Source organism: Dryas octopetala, chromosome 9 (genome assembly GCF_963921425.1).
Source record: "Dryas octopetala chromosome 9, drDryOcto1.1, whole genome shotgun sequence".
In the NCBI taxonomy this organism is placed as follows: domain Eukaryota; kingdom Viridiplantae; phylum Streptophyta; class Magnoliopsida; order Rosales; family Rosaceae; genus Dryas; species Dryas octopetala.
The window spans coordinates 6,615,097-6,627,988 of record NC_141374.1 but is presented as its reverse complement, the minus strand read 5'-3'; the positions used below and the strand labels follow the sequence as shown (position 1 = coordinate 6,627,988).

General features: G+C 37.2%; 2 protein-coding genes across 2 annotated transcripts; both read right to left on the bottom strand.

Moving 5' to 3' along the window:
- Window positions 1–2,751: 2,751 nt before the first annotated feature.
- On the bottom strand, window positions 2,752–3,907 carry LOC147273479 (uncharacterized). Its single transcript, XM_086228148.1, has one exon. The coding sequence runs from the start codon at window positions 3,888–3,890 to the stop codon at window positions 3,090–3,092; it is 801 nt and encodes a 266-aa protein (XP_086084274.1). The 5' UTR covers window positions 3,891–3,907; the 3' UTR covers window positions 2,752–3,089.
- Window positions 3,908–7,233: 3,326 nt separating this feature from the next.
- LOC147273478 (uncharacterized) lies at window positions 7,234–8,314 on the bottom strand. Its single transcript, XM_086228147.1, has one exon. It carries the CDS (start codon window positions 8,308–8,310, stop codon window positions 7,444–7,446), a length of 867 nt encoding a protein of 288 aa, XP_086084273.1. The 5' UTR covers window positions 8,311–8,314; the 3' UTR covers window positions 7,234–7,443.
- Between the last annotated feature and the right edge of the window lie 4,578 nt (window positions 8,315–12,892).

Below are 12,892 nucleotides of genomic sequence, written 5' to 3'. Positions count from 1 at the left end.
TATGTATAGGATCAATAGAGATCTGTTAAAGATCGAAGCTATCCTGTCAAGAGATTAATCCTTAAATTCCAATTCATCATGAGGCAACCATATTTCTGATGAAAGCTCTGAGGATTTCTTTTACCTATTTCAGCATCTTGGTTTTCTCCTTTGGGCCCAAAAACTAAAGGGAATTCCATAAGGAGTAAACTGTTGTTTGCATCGGTTTATCATGATCTGTTTCCATTAGTATCAGTAGAAAAAAGCAGCCGCTGTAGTAGTTTCAAGGGAAGCGACTCAACCCGATCGAGCTTTAGTGAGAGTTCTTGCAAATTTGATCGATCTCCTTATTCTTAGATCTTGTTGTATTTTGGATTTTACTTTTCTTTAGTTGTTCTAATTTTCCAAATTTCTCTTTTATTTTGGTCTTCAACTGGAAGTTTTATTTTTAAGTGACAACTAATTGATATGGTTTTCGGTAAAGCGTTCTTTAGAATATAATATATGTTGATCTTATTCAATAATGTAAAATAATAACTGTTTTTGTCGAATTTTTTTGTTTAAATACTTGTTGTCATATGCAACATCAAACGTACGTCTATTTGAATTAAAGTAAGGCAGACTTAGAGTCTAGTCTATTTTATGAGTTTTTCTTAGACTAAAACCGGTAGTGATTTCAAGTTTTAATCAAGTTTTTTTATTTTTATTTTTTGACGGCTTTATGTTAGGTTTTAACTTTGAAATTTTGGGATCCGCCTAAATTTCCGGAGTTAAAATCTAACATGTAGCCTCTACAAACCCCACTCTACACCCTAGGAGGAGAAATACCCTTTAAATTAGGAGAAATACCCTTCAAATCGGGAGAGAACTTTATTATGAATTAAAAAGATTTTCTTATAAATTAAAAAAACTTTATTATGAATTAAATTTTTTTTAATAAATTAAAGAACTTTATTATGAATTAAAATAATTTTTTTATAAATTTTAAAACACCCCCGGTCTTCTTTTAAAAATTATTTTTCTAAAAAACCCAACTTTAATTATCTTTTAAAATAATATATACGGTACAATTCAGTACTATACAATATAATACAATTCGATTGAAATAGTTCAGTCTAGTACGGCAGACCAAACGAGGCCCGGGCTTCCTAGAGAATGATAAGAGAAACCTTACTAGGCCCAGGTTAATAGCTAATTTTAGCTTCAAATATAATGACTAATTTTTTATGATTTTCAAGGTTTCAGAATTTAGCCTAGAACCCTAAACCAGTTATATATTCATATCTGCATACTTTCTATTATTGTAAAACCCTGTTTAATTATGAGGTCTTCAAACCAAGGGTTTAAATTTCGAAAATTTCGGCGAAATTTCGTCGAAATTTTCGATTTGAGGAGGGGGCGAAATCGAAACCTAGTTTTGTTAAATTTTCGGGATAATTTCGACGAAATTTTCGAAATTTCGCCAAAGTTTTCGCCGGCGGCTGCAGGGGGCGCGGCAGGGGGAGATCGAGGGAGAAAGGAACGGCGGCGGCAGGGGGTGGCCGGGGGGCGCGGCATGAGGGAGATCGAGGGAGATCTTGGGCGCGGCAAGGGGGAACGCGGCAAGGGACGCGGCAGGGGGCGCGGCAGGCGGCGCGGCAGGGGGGGCGAGAGAGAGAGAGAGAGAGAGAGAGAGAGAGAGAGAGAGAGAGAGAGAGAGAGAGAGAGAGAGAGAGAGAGAGAGAGAGAGAGAGAAGAAAAACAGAAGTTTTGTTGGAGACTCGAGGGGGAAAGAAAGGAAAGGGAAGGAAGGAAAGAAAAAGAAGAAAAAAAAAAGAAAGGAAAAAAAGAAAAAGAAGGAAAGAAAAAGAAGAAGAAAAAAAGAAAAGAAAAAATGAAAAAGAAGAAGAAAAAAAAAATAAGAAAGAGAAAAAAAATTAAAAAGGTTTAGGGTAGATTGGGATTTGGGGTCTTTGGGCAATTGTAAAGAAAATAAAATAGTTTGGGTTTTTATTTGGCCTTTTTGGAGTTTCATTTAATTGTTTTTAAACCCTAAATTTGTAAACTCTAATATATTTGAATATTTGAATATAAAAAATAATTTAAAATACTCTAAAGAGCCTAAACCCTAATATCATATACTATATCTTAGTTTGAGATTTTTGGGCAATTGAAAAAAAAAAATGATTTGAGATTTCGTTTGGCCGTGTTGGAGTTTCGTTTAATTGTTTTTAAACCCTAAACCAATAAACTCTAATACCTTTTTATATAAAAAATTTTGAAAATATCCTAAAGGACCTAAACCCTAATATTCTATACGATATCTTAAATAATATAGAGTATAGATTATAAAGTATATAGAATTTAGTGTATATATTATAGAGTATAAATAATATATTAATTTTATTTATTCATTATACTAATTTTATTTCATAGTATTTACCTTCAGCGCGCATTATATTCATCTTATATCACATGAAACTTACTATATAATTTGGTTTCTTCAATGTTTTTTTATCAATGTAGTAGATAATATGTTAAATAAATATATAGTAAAGTTTAATTTCATTCAAAATTTCCGTATTTTGATAGTAATTTCCATCGTTTCCGTTTAATTTCTGTCGAAATTTAAAAATCTTCAAAATTTCCATCAAAATTTCCTCGAAACCCGAAATTTTATTCATTACTTAATTAAATAAATTAAAGCTGGAGTGACCGAAACCATTGCAATAAATATCAACTTGTCAGTTAACACACGAGAGTTTTTACACATTTTTATTTACTATATATATCATTGTGTCAACCATTGAAACAACCTTTATATCTTGCCATCTTGGTATTTAATTGCAATAACTAATATACATGCACCATAATAAAGCTCTCATGATATGAAGAAGAACAAGAATCCATGTTAATCATCAATTAATAGACACAACCTTGAGGAGCGAACAACTGGGATTCATATATAATATGCATAGATTTATCTTCTTCTTTCTTTTTTTTTTGTCTGAAATATGCTTAGAATTATAATGATCCTCTTAAACCACATTTACTTATTATTATCCTTTTCTTTTCATAATACTATATTGATGTAGGTAAGAAGAGGTAAATCTTTTAGTGTAAAGGTAATTTCAAGGCACATAACCACCATGGCCGCCACCTTGACCACTCCCACCACCTCCTCCGTATCCACCCCCATGTACACCACCAGCAACATAACCGCCACCACTACCAGAGCCTCCGCCACCGCCACCACCATATCTGCCGCCAGCTCCACCACCAGAACCTCCTCCAGCTCCTCCGCCGCTACCATATCCACCTCCACTTGCTCCTCCAGCAGCATAACCTCCTCCACTGCCACCACCGTGCCCACCACCACCTCCATAGCCTGCACCATGTTCACCACCAGCACCGTAGCCGCCACCGGCACCAGCACCTTCTCCACCTCCATATCCACTGCCGTGCTCTCCAGCATATCCAGCACCGCCACCACCACCACCACCTGTACCACCACCACCAGCTCCATGTTCTCCACCAGCAGCATAGCCAGCCCCACCTCCTTCACCACCCCCACTTCCATATCCTCCAGCACCTCCAGCACCATAGGCACCACCAGCACCACTACCACCACCTCCGCCACCACCACCGCCATGTCCACCAGCACCTCCATAGGCAGCGCCTCCGCCTTCTCCACCTCCACTACCACCTCCATAGCCAGCAGCACCATGTTCTCCTACAGCTCCAGAGCCACCGCCGCCGCCTGCACCCCCTCCGCCACCATAACCTCCAACAACAGCGCCACCATATTCATGGCCGATAGCTGGATTGTGGACAGGTGGTTCTTGAAGAGTTAGGAGGGTTCTAGCTGCAGAACATATGCCTACACCTAATAACACGAAGAAAATAAAACTGTGAACTTTTTGAGTGGTCATTGGAATGCAGTTGAATCCACAACTATGGCGTAGAATGCAATAGAGGGTATAGCAGGTATATATAGGACTGGGATTGCCCGTCTACTGATCGAGCACAAGGTGGTTGAAGCACATGCAGGAGAGAATATATCATGGGGTGGTCCAGAACAAGTATAGTAGTATACACTCACTAGTGTGCTTTTGCTGTCTCCCACATATACTTATGGTCATGTAATCATGCAATTTTATTAAGCCAGAGCTTGTGTAAAGACCTAAATTTCCTTATTAATTTATATGTTATTTGATGGATATCAGGCTCATTAATTCAAACCCTTTTCACACCATTATTGTTTAGCTAGCGTATTAATTAAAACTGATAAAATGGCATATATAAAAAAAAGTGAATTGGCTAAATCAGAAAAGGGAAGTGGGTTGGAGATGGGTTAGAGTGAGGTAGAGATGGTGGTTTAAGTGGACTGAAATTAAATGTGAGTTAAGGTGGCATGGGCATGTCTCATTTGTGTTAACGGTTGCTATAAATATCAAGTAATTATATAAGCCATTCCCACACACATTAGTTAGTGTTCACAAACTAAAATAGGGTTATGAAGTTAATATATGGCTAAATAGTGCATGTTGACCAAAAATTTGGGCAAATGTAATGGTATAAAATTTAGCTAATGAAAATGGTGAGTGTTGCTCAATTTTCTTGTAAAATTCTTCTAAAACCTCTCCTATCATCCACCGAAATGTAATTGTTTTTTTACTGTAATTATTTTTTTATTGCAATTGTTTTTTATTGTAATTATTATTTTTTTTATTGCAATTGTTTATTATTGTAATTATTTTTTTATTGCAAAAAATAAAAGATTAACTTAATCTATATTTTAAGACGGTATAAGTACTTTTGCAGAAACTATGGGCCCGTTTGGTACTGCTTCTTAGAAGAGTTTATAATCAGTAGCGCTTTTGTTAGAAGCGCTTCTACTCATAAGCACATATAAATTTTTATAAAAATTTCAAGTGCTTCATGCAAAAGCACTTGTAAGTGCTTCTTGATAGCACCTGTCAGGTGCTTCTCAGGAAACCACTTAAAAGCGCTTTTATAACTCATTTATTTATTTCTGCCAAACGCAACTAAAAGCGCTTTTACTAATCTAAAAGCGCTTTTGCCAATTCTAAAAGCAGCGTCAAACGGTATATATCTAACGTATATATGTCTGCATTCAGTGCAGTGGTAGAGCACTTATTTGTCTAGTTATTTTTTTTTATTTACTTCTATCTAATTTTGACAACTGGGAAAGAGGCTTACTAAAGCAAATTGCAAACCCCATTTTCACTCTTAATGCTTGGTTCTACTTTTTCCCAAAAACATCACGACCAGGAATTGTTATAGGGCGCTATATATGATACAACCAATGAATTAAATTTTGGATTTCGAGAAAATTTCAATGGAAATTTGGAAGATTTTTAAATTTCGACAAAAATTAGACAGAAATTGCTATCAAAATACGGAAATTTTTAATAAAACTTTATCATATATTTATTTAACATATTATCTACTAAATTGATAAAAAACATTGAAGAAACCAAATTATTTAGTAGGTTTCATATGACATAAAGTGAATATAATGCGCGTTGGAGCAAATACTGTTAAATAAAATTAATATATTCTTTATACTGTATAATTTAATTATACACTAAAATCTAAACCCTAATACTTTATATACTCTATATACCCTAATACTTTTTATACTCTATAATCTATACATTAAACCCTATATACTCTATATTTTTTAGGATATTAGGTTTTAGGCCCTTTAGGATATTTTTAATTATTTTTTTATATAGAAATGTATTAGAGTTTAAGGTTTAAAATAACTAAACGAAATCTCAAACCTTTTTGTTTTCTTTCCAACTGCCCAAAACCCCCCCTCCTTTTTTCTCTTTTTTTTTTTTTTAAAATCTTTCCTTCCTTTTTTTTCATGCCTCTCACCCAGCCAAGCTTTGTCTTCACTGAGTGTAACAACCCAAATTTTGGTTTATGGTAATTTTGTTACTTAAAATTTTCAAACTTGTTTTAAGGTTTGTTTAAAGGAATTAGAAATTTCCTTAAGTTTATTTTAACTAACTTAGACCTTTGGTTGTGATTCTAGAGCTTAGTTGTATGGAAATGAATTTTAGAAAATGAATTTTAGAAAATGAAAATTCAAGAATTTGGCAATTATTATTTTTTCAGAATTAAATTATGAGAGTAGGATTTTTCATAATTTTTTTGAAAGCAATTTGACTATTTTTGAGGTCATAAGAAATTAGTACCCATCAATACGAGTCCGTAAAATTTTTCGGTGAATTATTTGGAGTCTCGAGCTATTTTTGGTGAATTTATGAAGTTGGAGAAAATAGAAAATAAGAAAATTTCGATAAGTTTTGGTGAATTTTGGTAAATTTTGAAAATTTCGACGAAATCTTCACGAAAAATTATTAAATATGTGTTTTGATTTCGGAATAAAAAAAAAAAAAAAAATTTCGGCGAAATTTTGTCGAAAATTTTGAAACTTAATACCTTGGATACAACCACATCACATTGATATTTAATGAGTGTCACATGCACATTAATTGACTTTATATAGATATATTAATGCTTCTATCATAATATTTAACACCACATAAGGGTGAGGGTTTTCATGGACAGAATGAGGTTGTTGACAACAGGGAAAGAGGCTTACAAGATAGAGCAAATTTTCAACCCGATTAATTTTACTCTTCTTATCCCTCAACTTTTTTCCAAAACACAGCAGCACATCACATGCAAACTTTGACTACTTTCCTATTATAGAGAAAGATCGAGAAAAGAAAATCTAGTGGGATGGGGCAAAAACCATATGAATTTGATTTGAGGACAACAGAGACTCATCCGCCTAGTTGTAAAAATGTCAGCTAGTGTGCCTATTTCTGACAACTAAGATTTAAAGCAGCCTTGAAACTTACACATGCAAAAACAAGCACACAATTATAAATTTTCTTGAGATGACTTAAGAGCAATCACCCATTTCTTGAGAGTTTTGGGATAACTAGAGGGGGTTTTGAGAGAGTTAATTTTGAGATAGTTAAGGGTTTTGGAAGAGTTTTTAAATGGCAGAGAGTTTTGAGAGAGTTTTTAAATGATTAGGGGATTAAAATTAATAACTATTAAATGTATATGGGTCTAATTCAAGAAAAACAAAGTCAATGAAATAAAAGTTATAGAACCTGTCGGATCTAATTGAACCTAACTTCTTTTCTCTCTTTGCCTTTTGTTGTAAGTCCAAATAATCAAATGATCTTAATTTGCACCATATATGTAGTAAGCTTTCATTATATATTAAGGAGAACAAGAATCCATATATTAATCATCAATAGATACAACCTTTGGGAGCATACAATTGGGATTCATAATATACTTTAAAATTATAATTATACTCTCACCACCATTCGATCATCTCAGCTTATTATTTTTTCATTAATTTTTAATACTACATTAATGTAGGTAAGAAGAGGTAAATCCTCTAGTGACAATGAAGTAAAGGTAATTTCAAGGCACATAACCACCATGACCGCCACCCTCACCACTCCCACCACCTCCTCCATATCCACCCCCATGTGCACCTCCAGCAGCATAGCCGCCACCGCCGCCACTACCAGAACCTCCACCACCACCATAGGCAGCACCAACTCCACCTCCAGATCCTCCTCCAGCTCCTCCACCACTACCATATCCACCTCCACTTGCTCCTCCAGCACCATAACCTCCTCCACCACCACCACCGTGGCCGCCACCACCGCCATAGCCTGCACCATGTTCGCCACCAGCACCACCACCATACCCGCCACCGGCACCACCACCTTCTCCACCGCCATAACCACTGCCATGCTCTCCAGCATATCCGGCACCGCCACCACCACCTGTACCACCACCACCACCAGCTCCATGTTCTCCGCCAGCACCATAGCCGGCCCCACCTCCTTCACCACCCCCACTTCCATATCCTCCAGCACCACCAGCACCATAGGCACCACCAGCACCACTACCACCGCCACCACCACCGCCATGCCCACCAGCACCTCCATAGGCTGCACCGCCACCTTCTCCACCACCACTTCCACCTCCATAGCCAGCAGCACCATGTTCTCCTACAGCTCCACCGCCACCACCACTGCCTGCACCTCCTCCACCGCCATAACCTCCACCTGCACTACCTCCATACCCTGATCCAGCCCCACCACCAATGCCATGACCTGCACCATAGCCAGTAGCAGGAATGCTGTGGACAGGTTCTTCATAAGTTAGGAGGGTTCTGGCTGCAGAACATATGCCTACACCTAATAACACAAAGAAAACACAACTGTGAAGTTTTTGAGTAGTCATATTGGAATGCAATTGAATCCACAACAATGGCATAGAATGCAAGACGGGATAGCTATATATATAGGAGTGGGATTGGGGTCCTATAGCTAGTACTGCGCTACAGAGCACAAGGTGGTTGAAGCACATGCAGAAGAGAATTTGGGGTGTCCCAAGAAGGTGGTCCAGTACAAGTATACACTAACACTTACAGTAGTAGACCCACTAGTGTGATTTTGCTGTCTCCCACATATATCAAGCCAGTTTGGTTAAGTCAGAGCTTGTATACATTTCAGACCTAATTTGCTTATCTATATATATGTTATTTGATGGGTACGTATCCGGCTCTTTAGTTAAACCCCTTTCACACGAATATTGGTTAGATAGTATATTAGTTAATTAAACTGATCGATCAAACATAATATACCACATATTAATTACTACTTGTGTTTAACCTGTGAATTATATATACGTGATCCTGTCACAGTGGGTATGGTAGAAAATCTTTTATAATATATGCTGTTTGCTATTCTCTATCTGCAATTACGTCAGCTTGACTTATTCACACAAATCATAAACAGGAAAATATATACCACATTAACCAATTGATGAATGGTCGTAGGTTGAAATTAATTTGAAGACTAGCCACCAATTACATCCAACAGTTTCCAAGTGAATTCAAGCACAGCAATGATAATAGAATTTTAGCTTTCACTATTCATGCAATTTTATCAAGATCATTTATTTTATTTTCATTTTGAAAAAATGTGATTTTCACTTAATATTACAAATAAATTCACTACAAGAAAAACATATTTGGGCGACGAACATATATTCATTGCCCAAAGCAATTTAGGGCGACGAACAAGAAATTTTGTCGCTCAATGTCATAAAGGTTTGGGCGACGAATAACACGTTCCTCGCCCAAAGTTACTTTGGGCGACGAACTCATCTCGTCGCCTAAACATACGCAACAAACAATTAATTGAGAAATACATTGGGCGAGGAAAACGTAAATTTGTCGCCCAAACTTACTTTGGGTGACAAAATATTTCGTCGCCCAAACTCATTATGGGCGAGGAATATACATATTCCTCGCCCAAAGGCTCTTTGGGTGACGAAATTATGTTCGTCGCCCAAACATAATTTGTTTTGTAACCTGTTCGTCGAGGAACCTGTTCGTCGCCCAAAGGGTCATCCTGTTTTGTAATAATGGTTTGGGCGAGGAACCTAACATTTCGTCGCCCAAAGTTACTTTGGGGTAACTTTGGGCGACGAATTGTGAGGTTCCTCGCCCAAGATCACTTTGGGCAACGAAATTTGTAGTTCCTCGCCCAAAGCAAGAATACTTTTTTGTTTACAATTTTATATATGTAATAACATACGATATGATTGTATTTCCAAAGATCATAACCATTCATTTTTTAATTCCCCACTCAAGGATCATCCATGCAAAAAATTAGCTCAATTGGAGATGTAGAAGTTAGGTAATGGTGGTTGAACTTATGAACGATTGTAAATTTTCTAATACGAATCGAAGTATGAGATGAATTCCGATTTAGCCGATTTTTTGTAGGGATGATCTTCCAGTATAAACGAATAGAATGAACGGTTCCGATCGTTGAAATCACATTGTAGTCTTCACAAATTGTTGAATCGCCAAAATTTCTACCCAAAAGTTAATATAATTATACTCTTCAAGTGTATTTGTATGTAGAAGATCACTTTTGTATTGTGTTTTTAACGATTCGAACCGATCATTCCTTAGTGGCTCACTCAAAGATCATCCATGCAAAAAATTAACTCAATTGGAGATGTAGAAGTTAGGTTTAGCATTTAGGATGTATGAACGATCTTGATTCTTATAATAATAATCGAACGGGTAGATGAACTCCGATTGAGCCGATTTTTTCCAGGGTTGATCTTTGAGTATGAACATATATGAAGAATGGCTCTGATTGTGATAATCACGTTGTGGTCTTCACAATTATTGAAGCTACAAGGTTTTAACGAAAGAGTTGATATAATTTTATTCTTCAAATGCAAAAACCACTGATTTATATGTAGAACCTTATATGTCGATTGTGTTTTTAACGATCTGAACCGTTCATTTATTAGTTTGTCACTCAAAGATCATTCCTCTAAAATATTAGGTCAATTGGAGATCTAGAAGTTTGGTATTGGAGCTCGAACGTATGAACGATCATGGTTCATAAAAAAATTCAACTTTGGGTGACGAAATTTAGCTTTAGGCGACAAACAGTGCGTCGCCCAAAGTCTGAAATTATGGCGGGATAAAACGGTGCCCTAAAGTCAACGACTTTGGGCGACGAATTCATGTTCGTCGCCCAAAGTCGTTAAGTTTATACCTAGAACTGGTTCACTTCAATCACTCTCGCTCACTCACTCCCTTACCCTCGCAGCGCCGCAGTCCCGCCTCCTCCTTCCCTCAGCTCTCACTCCTCCTCCTCCTCCTCCTCCTCCTCCTCCCTCCGCCTCCTCCTCCTCCTCCCTCCTTCCCCGAAACCCAAAACCCCCCCAATCGGCAACCCACCCCTCCCGAAAACCCACCCCCCCTACCGAAACCCACCCCCCCCATCGGAGACCCACCCCCTCCCCTGAAAATCCACCCTCGCCGAAACCCACCCCCCTGAAAACCCACCCGCGCCGAAACCCACCCCCGCCGAAACCCACCCCCCACCCGAAACCCACCCTCCCCTGATAACCCACCCCCACCGAAACCCATCCCCCCCCTCAGCCGAAACCACTCACCAAAACCCCCCCCCTCGAAGCCGAAACCAGCTCAACACAGGTATTTGTTTTTTTTTTTTTTTGAATTCATGGTATTTTATGGTATTTTATGTTTTTTTTTGTATTTTCTGTTTTTTATGGTATTTTCTGTTTTTTATGTTTTCTAATATTGTGGATTTTGTACTTGTTATGGATTTTGCATAAATTGGTTGTGAAATTTCTGATTTTAGTGGTAATTAGTTAATGTTGTGGGTTTTTTTAATTTAGTGGTTTGGTTGTGAAATCTGAATTTAGATTGATGTTGGGCTCATATTTGACAATGATTTATATTTTTGGTGAAGGAAGGATAGTGTTGCATTTGTTGTGAAGGATAATTGCATTTTTGGTGAGGTATGTGTTTAATCTATCTTTTAGTTAAGTTTTTGTATGATTTAGTATTTAATGTTTCATATATAATTGTATTAAATTTTTGAGTGAATTAGTTTGTATGTTAAAATTAATTACAAAATTGATTAATTAATTTGTATGTTTTTATATGCTAAAATTTAATAGTTTGTTTGTATGCTTATATGTGTATTGTTAGATTAATTATAGTTTAGTTTGTATATTACATTTAGTTTAGTTGTAATTGCAAAATTTCCGATGACGTAGTCCAGCACTCCTCGAGTACTGGGTGAGGTCATGTGGCACGAAGCGCTTGTGCGAAGTTATCAATCGATAACTTTGTATATTTAACTAGTCGTGCGAAGTTATCAGTGAATAACTTTGTACACTAAATTTAAATTCACCTTAGAACCGTTCGAGAGTCTATTGTGTGTTGTGGTTAGCGGTTCATGTGATGTGGATTAGTTAGTTTGTTAATTTTTAAATATAAAATTTAGTTTAATTACAAAATGTAGATTAATTAGTTTGAGAAATATAATTTAGTTATAAGGTGAAAGGCGATGGAGTCAGCTCCCAATGATGTAGTTCAGCCATCCTCGAGTACTGGGAGCCCCTCTATGCCACGGAGGGCCCGTCGATCTCACCGCTCTAGTCAGGTCACCGCTTCTGCTTCCGCTTCATCTACTGCCACGTCATCCACTGCGACGAGGGCACCATGTAGTGGGTTGAAGTCCTCTCGGATCGTGCGCAGTACTGGGTCACGGATTCCAGTCATGTGTGTGCAAAACGGCCGACGACCGTTAGATCCTAACGTTGACAGTTTGTTCTCGCATGATGTGGGGGCTATTATTTGTGCCGAGTGCGCCATGGTTGCAACCACTTGGAAAAAATTGCCGGCAGAGATTCAACACAAAGTGATCCGCTCCATCTCAGTGAGTATATAGCTCAATAATTAATTCAAAATGATAAATTTGATCATTCATAACAATCTAATATTTTTTTCAGGTTAACTTTGACATTCAGATGGATGATCCCCTCACTGTCACGTACATGACAGATTTACTCATCAAGTCCTACAGGCAGTGGAAGCACGAACTACACGTGCATTTCAAGGGATTTTCGTCGGCAGTTGAGGCATTGGCGAACCCCCCTATGGAGTTGGTAGAACGGTCTGACCAGTGGCGTTTTTTGTGCGATCATTTCATGAGTCCGTCGTTTTTGGTACGTTTTATCATCTTAAGACTTTAAAAAATCGATTATTGTTTTGTTATTCTATTATTGTATACATACACTAACATATTTATAATTTGCTTAATATTTAACAGAAGAAGTCGGTCGCCAACGCCAGAAACCGGAAATGGAAGCCGTTTAACCATCATAGTGGTCCGACGCCCATCTCATATCGAGTGGAGTCGCGACGTCGGGTACGTCATTATTTAATTTAATACATATATATTCTTTAATATTGGTTGGGTCTTTGACAAAATTATTTTCTTTTTCAGCG